Raw genomic sequence first — 17947 nt, 5'->3', positions numbered from 1 at the left:
GACGGATAAACGCTTCCTCTCTTCGGTTTCGGTCTTTTGTTTCCTTCATCCTGCCTCCCTTCATTGTTACTCAGAAATCGATTTGTTCTGAAGATGCAAGCACACATACACAAAGTCATGCGCACACACACACACACACACACATCCACAAAGTCATGCGCGCACACATACACAAAGTCATGCGCACACACACACACACACAAACACACATACACACATTCACACATACACCTTGACACATGGGCACACAAACCCTTGCATGAGTGCACACACACACACACACACACACACACTCTCACACACAAGGCTGCTGTCTGCAGCCCATTTAGTGTGCTTTTCTCCAGGGAGGCTGTGAGACAGGGGTGCTAAAAGAGCTCCATTTGAGCAGAGCGGTGCGTCTCCTCCGTGCTCTCCTCCAACACCCCTCCCCTCCCCACCCCTCGCCTCTCTTCACCTCAGTCAAGGCTAGCACACACACACACACACACACACAGACACGCACGCACACACACAGACACACACGCACACACACACACACACACACGCACACACACACACACACACACACACACACACACACACAGACACGCACGCACACACACACACACACAGACACGCACGCACACACCCCTCTACTGTGTGTAAATCAAACTCTAAACACACTACCAGACTGCAGGATAGTACAACTGATTTGCACTAAACTGCACACGCATGAAGTCACGCCACAGCTAACTGCACAAACACAGACACACAGGCAGGCTGGCTGGCTTGGCTCTGTTGACACCCTGTGATGTTACTGTACGCTGATCCCCAAACAGGCCCGGAGGTCAGGTCACACACACACACACACACACACACACACACACACACACACACACACACACACACACACGTGAACTGCTTGGCTCTTCACAGCTCCATCTAAATGAGCTCAGTCATCTGAACTGCAGTGTGAACCTCCACCTCCCCCTGCAGAGGTGAGGACAAGGACACCGAGATCCCTGCTGACACTGACACACACACACACACACACAGGATCACACACAAACACTCATGTGCATACAAACAAGCACACACACACACACACACACACACACAAACAACTCATGCGCAAGCAAGCACACACACACAGACACGTACACACACACTGAGACAGAAACACTTGCACCATGTGAGATCCCGACCTCAGAGTTGCTTACTCACCACTGACCTGCCTGCTTCCACAGGCCCACACTACATTATTCATTCCTCTGGCAGCCTCTCGCATAGGGCCCCTCATAGCCAATACATACATGATGCACACACACACACACACACACACACACACACACAATCTCAATCACACACACACACAATCTCAATCACACACACACACACATACACATACATACACACACACACACACACACACACACAAATATTACACGCACTTACTCATTCGTGCAGACAGGCAATCATACACACACACACACAGTAAAGTGAGACGGAGCAGCCAAAATTTCCCTCTCTGTCCCGTCCTCTTCCTTCCAAACACGCTGCAGCTCTCAAGAATGCAAACTCTTGCGGTCTGGAGTCTATCCTCCTCAGATGACTGTTGCTAGGCAATGCTATATATTTTCCCCGTCGCCCGCCGCTCCCCGCCCCCCAGCCACGGCACCCCCACAACCGCCCCCCCCCCCCGCCCCGCCCGCATCAACCATTTTTCCTTCCGCACCCTGTGTTGAGGCCCGGTCAGACATGTTGATGAAACAGTGTAAAACGAGCACTCGTATTGATCCCCGCAGTCTGAGCCGCTGGCAGACGAACAGAGGAAGCGAGGGATCCCGGATCCCGCTGCCTCAGCCGAGGAGGGGGGGTTGAGGAAGAGGAAGAGGCGACGGAGCCCAAGACAGAAACCACCGATCTCCACAGAACAATGGAGGTCATTAGAAGAGAGGGGGAGGGTGCTGTTGGGGACCCAGAACCACACGCCGGCGAGCAGAACTTGGACCGGGTCCTGCGCTGTGGCCGCCAGCCACTGTGCTGCCTTAAATAACGAGCGTTGTTCTTGGGGTAAATCATGTGGAATTCTGAAGCACCTCCAGATGGGACTGCAAGCGTCAGCGCAAGCGCAGCACAAGCGTCAGCGCTATCATCTATTTTGGGTACGATGGCACAAACACTTAACTTCTGCGTAAACATGTCGAAGGTGAAAGTGTATCAGCTTCCCTTCACCTTCGACCCAAAGGCTGCCTGTTCCTGCTTACCAGTTTCCTAAGTAGAGGAGAATCACATTATCCTCCTACGCTACCTTCATTCCTTACAGTCCCCTCTACTGCAAACATCCTTCCATAGTACATCTCTTTTTCACCCTCCCTCTCTCACTCTCTCTCCCTCCATCTCTCTTTCTCTATCTCTCTCTCCCTCTATCTCTATCTCTCTCCCTCTCTCTCTCTCCCCCTCTTTCTCTCTCTCTCTCCCTCCCTCTCTATCTCTCTCTCTCTCCCTCTATGTCTCTCTCTCCCTCCCTCCCTCCCTCCCTCCCTCCCTCTCCCTCACACCGGTGTTATTTTTAATTTGTACGTCCTCATTAAAGTGGCTGCGATCAGCTGCGCGGGAAGCTTGGCAGTCTCAGGAGCCATACATATTCATGCTCGGCGGTGCTGAAGGTGGTGCTGCTGGTGGTGGAGGAGGTGGAGGTGGTGGTGGTGGCGGTGGCGGTGGCGCCCGTAACGAAGGCGAAGATCTATACTGCCGGAGCGCCGGTGAGCCGAGCTGCACTGCGCCGTGTTGCTGCCGTGTTTGCTGATTACAGAGGAAGAGGCTAAGGCCTTGATTCTGTCTGGCTAAGCAGTCTGGCTGCACTGACAATCTCTCTCTGTCTCACACACACAGACAGACACACAGACAGACACACACACACACACACACAAAGACCCGGGTTTCAACCTTCATTTAGTACAAGGCATCCTCAGGCCTTCTGAGAGCGATAGAGCGAGTGAGAAAGCGAGAGAGAGAAAGAGAGAGAGAGAGAAAGAAAGAAGAAGCATACAAGTCAGAGCAGAAGAATGAGAGACGGAGATACCGAGTGAGTGAGTGAAAGAGAGAGAGAGAGCAAGAGAGAAGTCTGAAAGGATAGAAGAGAGATAGTGTGGGAAAGAAAAAAGCATAACAAGAGAGTGAAAGCTAAGGATAGTGAGACAGAGAGAGAGAACTACAGAGCTAAGATAAAGAGCTAAAGAGAGAGAGAGAGAAAGAGAGAGAGAGAGACCGAGAGCGAGAGCGTGCTAGGGTCAGACCGCACACATGAGAGCGAGAGCGAGAGCTGCAGAGAGCAAGCTAACGATCCAAGCCCCAGTCAGCCAGCCGCTTGTTCCAGCAGCCGCTATCTATTGATTGATCTCAGGGATTACTCACAGCTCCAGTCCTCTGACCCTGCTGCAGGAGAAGGACTCGAGCCGCAGCTAATTGATGTCCACAGTGTCCCGGCTCAGTGGAGAGCCAGCTACCTGCCTACCTGCAAGCTTCTAGAAGACTCGCATGGAAGTGACTAGAACGCGATCACACGCTGACCTGCGGTTCGACAGACTTATGGCTCTCGGTCTGAGCTTAATGTCGCGACCTACAGCAGTGTTTTTGTTTCGAATGGCTGCAAGGAAATACAAGGCTGTGTTTTTGTGACATTTTACTTTTGCAGTTGTTGTTGTTGTTGATTTTATTTTCTTCGATGGCAGGGTTAAGCCTGAAGACAACAACTGCCGAGTTCTGCTCTGTGTCAACTCTCCCGCCAGATGTGAACGGCAAAAAACACCACAGCGGTCAATACAAACGTCTCTCTCTCTCTCTCTCTCACTCACTCACTCACTCACTCACTCACTCACTCACTCACTCACTCACATGCGCATGCATGCAGCCCTCACCTATTTTCTGACACAACCTTCTCTCATACTGGCAAACATCCTGTCATGCGCTTGTTCCAACATTGTTTTTTTTCACTCTTTGTCTTTTCTTTCGTGTAAAGGTTAAACGAATAAAATAAGACTCACAACACACTCACCAGGGAAAGTGTGTATGTGTGTGTGTGTGTGTGTGTGTGTGTGTGTGTGTGTGCGTGCCTGAGGGGACAGGGCCGGGATATGTGTGGGGGACAGAGGCGGGGTGGTCTGAGAACTCCTGGCGGCGTCTGGTTTGACATTTCCGCACAGAGCCCTGGGGGTCTGGTGGGTGGGGGCTAGGACTGCTGGCCAATAGGCCAGCGGCAGAGAGATAAGCCCTGGCCAGGTGAGGGAGTCTGTCAGGCTACCTTTAATGGACAGCCAGAGAGAGAGAGAGAGAGAGAGAGAAGGTGAGAAAAAGAACCCAGAGGGAGTGTGTGACAGACAGACAGAGACTGAGAGAACAGAGAGATAGAAAGAAAGCGAGTGGACAAAAAAAAAAGAGAGTGACAGAGAGAACAGCAGAGAGAAAGAGAACCCTGAAGCATCAGCCTGAGGTGGTAAGAGAGAGAGAGAGAGAGAGAGAGAGAGAGAGAGAGAGAGAGACATTGCTCAGATTCGCCCAAGCGTTGGGTTTATTTTTCGTATTGGTGCAAAGGTCCGTCTTGGTGATTAAGAAGGAGTGTGTGTATAGTGCAGATGTGAGGCCCAGTGAGCGTGTGGGGGTGGGGGTGAGTGGGTGTTTGCGTGCTCATATGTTTACATGTACTTATGTGCACACACGTGATTGCTTGAGGCCATATTTCTCCATATGCATGCATATTTATGTCTGGAAGGCTATGTGGACTAGCAGAGGCTCTCTCTCTATATATATAGAGCCTCTGCTAGTCCACATAGCCTTCCAGACATAAATATGCATATATATATATAAAAAACTGTATGAACTGTATATGTGTGTGTGCAAGTACGAATGTGTGTGTGTATGTGCACTCTAGTGTGTGTGGTCTGAGGCCCTGCAGGAAGCGCTCGAAGGCAGGTCCCCTTAGAAGTGTTCCAGTGGGCGATGACAGCGCCTCTGTGCCCTCCTGCCAGCTGGCACCCCCACAGAGAGAGAGAGCAGTGAGCCGGGCACAGGTCACTGCCCGCCTCCTCACGCCCCAACCCTCCCAATAGCCACCCCTGGTCTCCTCTGCACACCCCCTCACTGCCCTCCTCACCTCCACCCACAGCACTACCCCCACCCTCAACCCCCGACCCGGTTAGTTGGCACAGGGCGCCAGCGCTCGTCCCTCTGGGTCTTTTCGCACTTTGTTCCGGAAACTTCCGACCACGGCGTCCCCCCCCCCCCCAGGAGCCAGCTGGCGCCGCTGCACAGAGGGGTGTGTGTGTGTGTGTGTGTGTGTGTGTGTGTGTGTGTGTTCTGAGTCTCGTTCATCAGGGGAACGAGCGCCTGTCACGGGGCAGCAGTGCTCTCCAGTGGCCCCGCCGACCGTATCCCCCTGATTACACCCGGGCACAGAGAGAGTTCCCTCTTACCCCTCCTCAGCAGTAGTGTGTGTGTGTGTGTGTGTGTGTGTGTCCACCCCCCAACACAAAATCCCCAAAAGGAGCCCACTACTTCTCAAGCTCACGCTAGGGGAACTCCTTCTCCAGCAGAACACATTCACACTCGCCCGCCAAACGGACGGCTTTCTCCTGCCCTCACTGCATCGGTTCCACTGAAGACCTCTGAGAAGGACTCCAGCAACACTCTCCCCTCCCCTCACACACACACACACACACACACACACACACACACACACACACACACACACACACACACACACACACACACACACACACACACACACACACACACACACACACAGATGAGTGTATAGCGGTGTGCTCAGGCTCTAGGCACATGTGTAAAGGGCAATTCTCAGTAGGCATAAAGAAACAAACAGAGAGAGAGAGAGAGAGAGAGAGAGAGAGAGAGAGAGAGAGAGAGACATAGAGAGAGAGAGAGAGCGAGACCCAGCGCTGGGACCCAAAATGAGAAGCGCGAGACCATCTCAGTCAGAAACACTGCCAGTCCCTCAAAAGCGCAGACGGAACACGCCAGACACTGCTGGGTTTCCGCTAAATCAACAATGCAGTCTCTTCCCGTCTCAGGTACCCAGGCCATACTGGCGCTGAAAAACAAGAGTGCCTGTGTGTGTGTGCTTTTAGAGAGTGTGTGTGTGCTTAGGGAGAGTGTGTGCGTGCACACATATACACAGGTGTATGGGTGACTCAACACATGGGTGGGTGAGTGAGTGCTTCTGTGCGTGTATATGTGCACACAAGCACAAGTTTATGTGTGGTTGAACACACCATGGGAAAGCCTGTGTGTGTGTGTGTGTGTGTGTGTGTGTGTGTGTGTGTGTGTGTGTGTGTGTGTGTGTGTGTGTGTGTGTGTGTGTGTGTGTGTGTGTGTGTGTGTGTGTGTGTGTGTGTGTGTGTGTGTGTGTGTGCGTGCGTGTGGGATAGGACTACTGTAGGTAGTGCAGTTTGCAGAAGACAAGGCTGTTAGCTGGAACAAGAGCGGCTTACTTGCGCGCCTCCCACTTGCTGGCAGCGGCATGCGCCTACAAAGGGCCTTTGTTCTCCCACGAGACAATCAAGCCCCCTCCACAGGATTCCCACAGATTCTAAAAGTGGCGCCTTGCGCCTGACGCTTTCAACGCGCCAGAAAGGTGCCAAAACTGCGAGAAAAAGCCCCGGCTAGCTTTTCAGGCAGCCGCCACAAAAGGCGGCCATTTTGAGCGGACGTCTCCTCCCGCTCTCGGCGGAAGAGAGAGAGAGAGGGAGAAAGATGGAGAGAATGAAGGCATCACAATGAAGACAACGCCACGATGCGGCGTATGGAGTTCCACAGCGATGGTGTTTGTTCTGTGACATATCTTTGTGTGTGTGTGTGTGTGTGTGAGTAATGTGTGTGTAAATGTGTGTGTGTGTGTGTGTGTGTGTGTGTGTGTGTGTGTGTGTGTGTTTGATCATTGTGTCAATGCATTGAAGCAGTGCAGTGAGGGAGAGGGAGACCAAAGAGAGAGAGAAATAGAGGACAATTTTCAAGAACAGCAAGACTCCCCGCTTCAGAGAATGAAGGGGCTCAGATTAAAACGCATGCAGACAGAGGAAGGGTTAGAAACAGCATCAGTGCTTCCTTCAGGCAGTGAGCAGGAGGGGGGTTAGGGGGGGGGGGGGGGAGTGGGATGGAGGCAAACTGATGCAAAGCTCTGCTACACATGTCAGGAATGGAGGAAAGAGAGAAGAGAAACACGAGAAAAGAAAGAGAAAAGGAGAGGAGTTGGGAGGAGGTTGGGGGGGTGGGAGAAAAACAGAAAAGGGAGAGAAATACCCGGCAAACTGGCTCACACCCGCTGACACCTCCCAAAACAGAAACACCCAGTCGCAGTAAATAAACAGAAAAACAAACAGCCTCCCGATGGAGCGTGACAGAAGGTCTTGGACCACAGACACATAAAAGCCCAGCTCCCACCTCTTACATCCCAGTGAGGAAATGTGATTGGGGAAAAAAGCATTTAAAGCACCCCCCAAAGAATCTGCATGTGTGTGAGTGTTTGTGTGCATGAATGTGTATGTGCATTTATATTTATATGCATGTATGTAGGTTTGTATGCATGTATGTTTGTGAGGACACGTGATGGGGAAAAAAGTGTGTGTGTGTGTGTGTGTGTGTGTGCTTCAAATTTCCATCTATGCAAGTCTGTGAAAGTGTGTGAACATTAGTCCACGTGTGTGTATAACTGTTTCTATGTTTTTTGTGTGAATCCATAGTTGTGTCTGCGTGTCTCTATCCCTTGTGTGTGTGTGTGTGTGTGTGTGTGTGTGTGTGTGTGTGTGTGTGTGTGTGTGTTTTGGACAGTGTAGTGGAGCAGACGGCTGTGACATGCTCTGCCAGCGACTCACCGATCACCACAGCGGTGAGCTGGCTCTTGGCCGATCCCAGGACGTTCTTCACCTCGCACACAAACGTGGTGTTCACGCTGTCGTCCACCTTCTTCACCCTCAGCTGGTTGCCCGCCACCTCCACCGCATCTGGCAACACCCCGCTCACCCTACAGACATCACCGAGCGGAGGGTCAGCTTCTCAGCGGGGTTTCTTTATTAGCACGGAGCTAAGCATCCCATGCATTTCAACACCACACACACGAATATGATTCATCACAACAACGCCTGTGCCAAATTAAAATGCGCGAAACGTTACTTTTTAAGTGCACTTCAAGTTCACAGAGTCCACCCAACAAAAACAGCAGTTGAAAGAATAAGACGGGGAAGTAGGCCTCTTGTGTGTGGGGAGCTGCAGTGGCATTTCGCAAGATAAGCTTACAGTCCACTAGCAATTACGGCTACAGAAACCAAATGGCTGCCTCTCCAAGCCCAATCAATTTATTTAATTAGTCAATTAAGTGGTCAGACTCAATGAGACCAAGAGCACCCTGTGGTTCCCCTCCCCTCCCTTAGTCAGAGCTGGAGCCGATTAAGGTTTATTGAGCCTTCCCATGTAATGTACATTCCACGGCGTGCTTAGCTTCTATTCCATTTAAATAGTTTTGGCGGGTCTTGTTTATCACCGCAGCCGGAAAAGCAGGAACCGTTCGGGGTCCATTAAAGTAAGTGGGCCAGCACACACAATGGTGTCTCTCGCTGCACTCGCGCTCAGTCGTAATGGTGCCTGCGTGAGCGCATCCATCCTCATCTGCCGTCAGCCCAAATGGGTTAAGGGAGAGGATAGAGAGTAAAATGATAGAGTGATGCTAAAAGGCCTGTTGTCTAAGGAGGGGGCACTTGGCAGGACACTCACGAGGTCCAGTCGACAGTGATGGGCGCCGGGTTGGCGTCAACCTGGCACTCGAGGACGGCGTCGGTGCGACCTATGTACCAGTTTTCGTCATAGCCTACGATGGTGACAGCTGGCGGATCTGTGACGGGGAGAGAGCGAAAGAGGAGGAAGAGAAAGAAAGAAAGAAAGAAAGAAAGAAAGAAAGAAAGAAAGGAGAGAGAGAGAGAAAGAAACCACAGATATGAAGAAAAAAATCAATATATATTTCACTGACAATCAATAGCATATAAATATTATTTTACTGCTGGATGAAATATTTAACAACACAGAGGAAAAAGAAAAAAAAGAATCCCACCCATGTCCTTGCATACCCACACACACCAGAAATCGATTTCAATACAGACGCCCTGTGCGATGAACAGAAAAAGTCTTAAAAGAAAACTATAGATGTGTGTAATGAAAGCCGTAATTTGCCAGTGTGACACAGCTGTCAGATCAATATATTCCGCATGGCTGTGCAGCTGCACCCACCACACAGCCTAGCTACCGTTAAGAAGGTGCAAAACAAAACACCAAGGTCTGTCAGAAACCAGTTTCACTGCACAAAGCTTAATGACTTAACAGGCACCTGCTCAAATCTAGCCCTGATCCGGAATGCCAATAACTCACAAGCAATCAACGGACAGGTGAATAACCTGCTTTTACCACACTTATGTTTTATTTGAGAGAGTAAATTCACAAATCCAAGTGCTTTGATTGATTGGCCTAATAACCCAATGTATTGATCTGGCCCTCAAGGGTTGTTGACTTTTCTGCGGAGCGAACACTGAGAGTCTTCGTTCAGCTACTTCAATGGAGACAGTCCTCAAAAGAGGAAGAAAGTGAGCCACGAGAAGACACCCTGGCCTCTCCTTCGCGTTCTAAAAAAAGCGACATGGAATTGAGGTAATATTCCATGCGTGATTCGGCTCATTCAAACTCATTTTTGTATTAAAATAAAACGTGCTTCCACAAATTACCCAGGGTGGATTTTTGCATGACCGCCTGATGGTCAGAGGTTTCAGTCGTTGCCTGAAATGGGAAGTGCGTGGAGAGCATGTCGGGCGGTGGGGTCTATTAAGTACTTATGAAAGTGAACGAGGGAATCAAAAGAAAGTGGTATTTTCATTGATCCGGCCCTCTGGCGTAGCACAACTTGGATAATTTCCAGGGATTTCTGTCACCGATGTGTTAAATATATATTTAGCGCACATTAGTGACAGAAATCCCTGTAAATTAGCCTATATATATATATATATGTGTGTATATATATATTGTAAATAATTATAAATATATTTAACATCAGACTCCAAGGTCAAAAACGTAAAAGGCTAACACACACCTGGGTGCCATTTCTGGGAAGAAGCAACCGCCAAGTAAAGAAATAACAGCAGCATTCTTGGACAGCATGAGACTGCACCATCAAACATCAAACATGCCGGCTTGGGCATTAGGACATAAGGATAGCAGACGGCCGGGACTCACATTGTATGGAGAGCTTCATGGGGAAGTCTTGAGGCCTGTCCTGCGTGCGCTGGGTGACCTTGCACTTGATGTTGTTGTCGTTGTAGGTTTTGGCCGGGGCCAGCCAGTACTCGCTCCTCACCGTCACCGTCCCGTCGGGCTGCGGCACCTGCGTGGTGTTGGCCTTGCCCCCCGCCACATCCGACTCCCAGGTGATGGTGGCGGCCGGTTTGCCCTGGGCGGCCTCACAGTGGGCGACGATAACCGCTGTCGAGCCGGCCCTGACTATGACCGGCGCAGCGGAGTTCTTGGGTTTGGCTGAAGACGGGAGACGGAGGGAAAAGGTTTTGAGAGTTGAGCTTACAGTCTGTGAATCTGAATGTGCATATTGTGTGTGTGTGTGTGTGTGTGTGTGTGTACGAGCACGTATGAATATGGGCATGCCTTTGAAATAATGGTCGCAAGCAACTCTCCTGTGTGACCAATAAAGTGTACTGCACATTGTATTCTGAGCAAGAGAGAGAAACAGCGAGAGAGAGAGGGGGGGGGAGAGAGAGAGAGAGAGAGGAGTGTGTGTGTGTGTGTGTGTGTGTGTGTGTGTGTGTGTGTGTGTGTGTGTGTGTGACTCAGCCATTGTGCGTATGCGTACTCGTGCGCGTGCGCGTGCGTGTGCGTGTGCGCGTGTGCGCATGTACGTGCGTGTGCATTTGCGTTTGTGTGTGTGCGTGCGTGTGTGCACGCCTGCGCACTTTTGACAGAGTTTCCAAAACAACAGCAGAGGGACTGACAACCAGGGGCAAAGAGAAACCCTGCTATAACTCGAGCTTAACAAGCAACACATGGGGGCTATGCAGTGCTTCTGATACACTACATTACACGGCAGCAGACTGATGGGAACATTAGTCACGCTACCGAGCCAAGAACTGCTGCATGGGCCCCCAAAAGTACAGCAAGCTGATGGGGACAATATTCCCTTACAGGCAAAACTAAATAAATAAATAAAATATATCAAACAAATGACCAGACTCTGGACTCACCCAGCATGACGAGGTTGGTGGTGCCTTGTTCGTTCCCACTGGGGTAGGTTGCATACTCGCAGGTGTATTTGCCCTCGTCCGTCATCTCCATCTTGCTGATCTCGATGGACGGGTTGTCCAGGTTGCCCTTGGTGAACCTCACGCGACCCTTGAAACGGGAGTCGGGGAAGCTCTCGCCGTACTGGGGGTGGAACACTGCGATGTTCACCCGATCTGCTACTTCGTCTTCGTAGATCCATGACACCTGATGGCCAGGAAGGTTCAAGGGGGTTAGACTTGTCAAATAAGACTGCACAGTCACTCTCAATACCAGTCAAAACGTATGTAACTATATGTTCTGGAAGAAGACTGAGGCCCGACATAAAAATGTAAAAGCACAAAGACACCTTTTGTAACCAATATGACTCGTTTAACCTATAAAGGGTTCTCCCAGGCTGAAAAATTGCTAGGAGGTTAACAACAAAAGAACATCCTCTGAAGAGCTCTTTATCAGAGTTGTCCCAGTACAATCCTCCTCCTCTGTAGGAACAAGGCCAATAAGCCCTTAAGGTCTTAGTTTGAACCTCATTTCCTAGGCGTGTGCTGATACTATGAGAGAGGCTGTGCAAGTGCCTAGTCTCCCTAACAAATCATTCTACGATGCCAGCCCAATGAGTGATTCATGCTAGATCAGATTGACGGGGCAAATTAAGTGACGGTCAATATGACAAACTGCGTTAACTGCCAGCGTATCAATCTGACTGACACCCACGACTGCGAGCCATATTCCCACAGAGGCGCATTCACAACTCGACAAGCAAGCAAACAACACAGCAGTCGTGAAGAGAATTTGCTGGCAAACAGACAATCATTCATCTGTTAGCGATGCAATCTAGAGGCAATCGCTGGCGTGCAACAAAATAAGTAGCACTGAAGAAATGAAACTAGCAGGGGAAAAAGTCACTGCAAAGTTGTGCACTTTGTCAAGAAGTACATGAAGAACATACTAATTTTGACTTATTCAAGGACTGAGACAAGAGGTAAAACAGATTAAAAATGAACTATACTAACTTCCTGGTAAAGAGTGCATAAAGAGTGCATTTATGGTCATAAAGTGAATTGTGAACTCAACTGCTTCTGCCCATTCATAAAGTTGATGCTCTTTTCAGCTGGTGACAAAGCCTGTGTACTATCCACTGTGGTTACTGTGGCACCCATCGGCTGTATATGGTTTATATACCATCTATATACAGTCATTAGTAGCACCTAACATTGGGGTAACCAGATGGAAAAAGGACAAATATTGGTAGTTAGTCTGTGTGGGACATTGTGGGACATGTCACCAATGCTGAGAGGTAACCTAAAACTTTGGCATAATGTCTAATTGAAGAAACATTTGCATTCTGTGTAAGTTTTTTTGTGTGTGTCATAGCAGAGGAGCTCACCAGCCCCATGTCTGCCCAGTTTGATTGATGGCTGTCACAGCGCCTCGACGACCGCCTTCACTGCTCTCTTCTCAGCCATTGGATGAAAGGCAGGCTTTGAGAAAAGCTTGGCTATGTTGCATTTGAATGAGCCCGGTTGCTGCTTTTGACGCAGCGCTGTGGCTGTGCAACAGCATAAGTGGCTCGTGTGCCGGGTGGGTAAAAGAACGCATCTGTGTGTCCTTATTAAATCACAATTAAAAACCAAATGACCAATGAAAATGCAGGACATTCTCCATATATGGGATGCAGGATGAAGGGTCAAAATGTTGTGCTGTACAACGCAAAGCGGAACACCTGTTCACCCTACCTAACACTGGACAAAAATAGCACCAACCCCAGCGGCAGCCATTTCCCCCTGAGCGTAGGGCCAGGAACAGTACACCTGCAGGGATTATTTTCCAATTAACTCTTCTCCCAACCAGTGCACACAGAGGGGGAGGGGGGGCATTGATTCCTGGACTCCTCCTCTCTCCGGTCAATAGCCTTTCTTCCTCTGCGGTAGCATGGCCCACCCCCACCCACCCCCGTCGTAATGAGCCAACAGGTGGACACGGAGGGAGATCCCATTACATGGTTAGTCTAACCCTTGGGATGCCTGCGCTGATAAACCAGGTGCTGTGAAGCAGCACTGGCTTTATCCACGCATCTTATTACGGCTTTTAAGTGAGCCTGCTTTGACCCTAACTTGAGCTTAACCGGTGTTTACCTTAGATAAGGGAGGGAAAACGTGGAGGAGTGCTTCACTTCACTGGAGGAATGTTTAATAGAACGAGGCTCTTAATGATTTGAATTGAAGATAGATGTTTAATTGTTTTCATTTATATTGAGGATGGCATATGGCTGGAGAACACATGCTGCTGACTGATACAATGTAAATACAACACTCACTGCTGCTGCTGCTGCTACTGACTGGGCATCAGAAGGACATAAGTAGTCGCAACTGCTGTTTTCACCAACTTGCAGTACAATACCTCGCTGGCTTGCGGCAACAGATTGCTGAGATATCTCAACAGATTGCTGGAGATATATCTGAAACACCTACTACTGAATGACTATTCGAACCAAGCAGCTATCCAACCTGACAGATCTGATAGAAACCTCACTCTGAATGTGACCAACTGAAATTCCCACTGAGAGCAGAGTTGCCTCTCTAATGCGCTTCCTAAGTTGGAAGGGCATATCTGTAATAAGTGGGATATGGGCTAGGGGGGTCTTGGGTTAAGTGTCTTGATCTTTAATGGAGATGTTGACAGAAGCGAGAGAACTGTTATCATGCTTCAGCTCCTAATAACTGGAGCACTTTACTTTGGTAGACAAAAAAATGTAACCTTTCTCCTAAACCAGAAGAAATGCTAAAAGGAAAGTGGATTACTTTCAGCATTTCCCTCCTGTGCCTGATGTTTCTTCATGTCAGACGTTCGCATTTGTTTACATTCTCTGGCCTCGTCCACTTTCTACTGTGCCTTTATGGTTGCATTATTCTTACAGATTGAGAATTTTCTTTTCTTTTTAAGTCAGTGAATCAATCAATAAATTAATGAATCAATAAATAAATCAGTTATTTCATCCATCTATCTATCTATTGGAGGTGGGCAGAAGGTGTGAGTACCTGAGTGAGTTTGGTGTTTCCAGGTTCGAGGAACATGCAGCGCAACTGGACGGACTCCGTTGGGAACGCCTGCACCTCCGTCTCCACCCGCACACGCTGGGCACTCGACACTGCAAGGAAGGAACAGAAATAGAGCCTTTTAGATTACAGTTTTTAAAAAAGCCACATCACAACCTCGACAAATTCCAGGGGTAGATCACCAGTGGTGCTGGAACCAGGTGCTGGAAATTCCAGAAAACAACTTCATTATCGCAGAATGCCTATCAAGATCAAAATAACGGAAGGGTTGACAGTAAGAAGAATGGCCTCCATGCAGTCCATCAGGCGATGCAATTTTCTCCATTCACAGCCTGCGCAGGCCAGCCAGTTCTCTATGGAGATTGACATGCACACCGCAGCCCTAACTGGTCAGGTCCATTTGTGTCAAAGCTGGCTTTTGGCATACACAACAGAGTATGTGTATGATTTGTGTGTATGTGTGTGTGTGTGTGTGTGTGTGTGTGTGTGTGTGTTTGTTTGAATGTGCCTCTCACCCTAATGTGAGGGCATATGTGTGTGTGTGTGTGTGTGTGTGTGTGTGTGTGTGTGTGTGTGTGTGTGTGTGTCTGATGTGTTCTGTGTGTGTGTGTGACTCACTCATTGAACCAGAACTTCCCCTTCGGGAGGACAATGTCCTGTCAGACCAGTTTCAGTAAGCAAGACAGAAAAAGCAACACATACACTCATGTCGCCCCCAACCCCCCCACCCCCACCCCTGTTTTCCTGTCCATAAAGCCCCCCTACTCTCCCCACCTCGCTACGCCTCGTTCCCGTTCAGCCCGGCACTCACTGCCCTCTACCACATATTCAGCAGCATGAGTCACGCCGCAAGAACCAGAGCGTACGTTCCCTTCCCGTCCATTAGAGTTACTCTAAGCTCAGTGAAACTCCACTCTGACGCAAGTGTAGGTATGAAAGAGAGAAGCAACCAGAGAGGGTGGAGGGGCAGATTAAGTGAAAGGGGGGAGAGAAAGATAGAGAGAGAGAGAGTGAGGGAGAGAGTTGGAGCGAGAAAAATAGACAATGATCAAGTTGGAGGGTGTATGTGTGTTTGAGAGAGAGAGAGAGAGAGAGAGAGAGAGTGGGTTGAAGAGAGAGGGGGAGAAAGAGAAAAAGAAGGAGCTGGACAGAGAGAGTTGGGGGAGGGGGGCGTATGAGGGAAGAGAAGAAAAGATCTGGCATTTCACTGCTGCCGTGCTGACATGAGCCATTCCACCCCACCGCACTAAGCCCGACGACTGCCTTTAAACTCCTCCGCTGGCCTCTCCACTCTCTCTCCAGCCCCAGCCAACAGAGCCCAGTGATCAAACCCCCAGCTCTGTGGCTCCAGTGGGCCCTGCACGAGGCCTCTCGGCTGCCTTTCAGAGCAGCTCAACAGGCCGAGGCTAGCTGCCCCCGCTAACTCCCACACTCCCCCATCCAGCCAAACTACTGATCACAGAATTAACATTATTAGGCTAGATGAGAGAGCGCACCAAACCCTCAGAGCACACAGGCCTCATATCTCCCTTATGGTAATAAAACACACACACACACACACACACACACACACACACACACACACACACACCCCTAGAGCCTGGGCTGTATACTCTGTACTCCCTTGTTGCTTTAGTGTTAGTAGTGTGGCCTAGTGTCCTCATTTTCAGTCTCTGTCATAAATTGTGTATGGCACCCTCATGTTTTATTTAAAAGGTTGGTTGTATGGAATGTCAGGAGCCAGACTGAGGGGCAATTACAGGGGAATTTGGAGCAGCGCGTCCTGTCTCATCCAACCAGACACGTATGTCTATGACTATACAATCTCCCTCAATCAAAACATAAAATCCGCTAGCATACACGTTGGCACTGGGAGAATGCACAACTGTAGTTATGCATACCAATAACTTCACGCGCTTCTTGAAGACATAACTGCGCAGAGGGGGCATTTTTCCGCACGCGCGCTTTCTGAAAAGCCCTGTCACTCAAGCAACGACCTCGCATGTCGTTCGTGTGATGACTGCGTGGTGACCCTGGACGGTGATCCTCGGTGGGGCCAGCTCTGAGGGGAAGGCAAAGGGATGTGTTAGCGATAAGCGGCCGCGGGGCAACAGAAGCAAGGCCTTTCTGTCGTCAGGGTCACGACTTCAGTTAGAGGTGAAGTATTTCTAGCCTCAGTGGGGCAGCCCTTCAGCCCGTTCGCAGCCTTCGTGTGAAAGCCACAGCAACAGCCGAGCCAAGCCTTCCACCGAGACGGGAAGGAGCGAAAAATAATTAGCGCTGGCATTCTAATCAAGGGTGTCATCGTCGTGTGCTCCGAAAATATTTCACACCGGTAGGGTTTTTTTCTCTCTTGCTACATTCATCCTAGGTAAGGAACGTCCTCAACACAGATGAGCAAAGGGCGCTTTAAAGTGAAGGAGGGCTTTACAGTCCTGCTGGAATGTGGTTTTTATTAAAGCAATTGACAACGTCTCCTCAAAGACCTCGGAAATCAATTTAACATAGAATAACATCCAGTTCGCCCCCGCAGTAGCCTATAATTACCTAGCACTCTCGAGGTCAAGAGAGAAAGTGTGAAAATAAAAGCAACAAAAGGGGACAATTATGAAAGAGCGGGGCATTGTTTATAGGTCTATAGACATTCCATTTTAACATGGGGCAGTAATATTAAAATAGCGATGAAAACAGAGAGAATTTAGTGGGTATGTCATACCCACAGGCTACAGAAACATGACTGCTAACCCACTCATACGCAACTGTCACTTTGTGAGAGGATGCTCTACAGGTAATGTGTGCATGTGTATGCAGGTTGCACTTCAAGTCTGAGATACACGCACACATACACAGAAAGACAGGGAGAGTGACCTTAGCATTCAGTACTGGTGCACAGATGATAAGCCTTCCATATTACAGCAGACATTCAATCGGAGCAGCCCAATCAACTACTCTTACTCACCGTCTTAATCACACACTCTCTCACACACACAGAGGCACACACAAACAGAACACACATCCCCCTGATCCACCTCTCTGAATCCATTAGCTTTGCAGGTGCTCTGATCAGAGCCAAGCAGCCAGGCAGAGGGATTAATGCTGGCTGCCCGGGTCACCTCTTTCTCTCTCTCTCTCTCTCTCGCTGCCGCATACACACACATGCACGCACACTCACTCCCTCACTCACTCAATTTTTCTATGCCCAGTCTCTCTCTCTTCTCTCTCTCTCTCTCTCTCTCTCTCTCTCTTCCCTCCCTCTCTCTCTTCCATCTCTCTCTCTTCCCTCCCTCTCTCTCGGTCAACCCCTCTTTCATTTCCATGTTCCCTCTATCTCCACATCTTCCTCATTTGTACTCACTCCACTTTGCCTGCACTGGTACTCTGCCCTCTCTCTCTCTCTCTCCCAAAGATACACACATGTACCAGACACACCCTCCATCAGACACAAAGCAGATGCCAGACAATGGCATGAGCAGACACAACACACACGCGCACACACACACACCCACACACACACACACACACACACACACACACACACACACACACACACACACACACAGCAGAGTGCCTCC

At 49.5% G+C, this 17947-nt stretch overlaps 1 protein-coding gene across 2 annotated transcripts in view; it reads right to left on the bottom strand.

Moving 5' to 3' along the window:
• Positions 1-17947, bottom strand: part of pvrl2l (PVR cell adhesion molecule related 2 like) — a 99127-nt gene that overhangs the window by 52283 nt on the left and 28897 nt on the right. For both annotated transcript variants that reach the window (XM_031586708.2, XM_031586709.2), the window contains exons 2-6: positions 14358-14467; positions 11283-11526; positions 10267-10563; positions 8764-8881; positions 7869-8017 (exon numbers count right to left, since the gene is read on the bottom strand). In XM_031586708.2, coding sequence (XP_031442568.1) covers positions 7869-8017; positions 8764-8881; positions 10267-10563; positions 11283-11526; positions 14358-14467 — 918 coding nt within the window. The remainder of the gene's footprint in view (positions 1-7868; positions 8018-8763; positions 8882-10266; positions 10564-11282; positions 11527-14357; positions 14468-17947) is intronic.

Source organism: Clupea harengus, chromosome 19 (genome assembly GCF_900700415.2).
Source record: "Clupea harengus chromosome 19, Ch_v2.0.2, whole genome shotgun sequence".
Classification (NCBI taxonomy): Eukaryota; Metazoa; Chordata; class Actinopteri; order Clupeiformes; family Clupeidae; genus Clupea; species Clupea harengus.
Note: the sequence above shows the minus strand (reverse complement) of the source record. Positions and strands in the feature narration are given on the sequence as shown.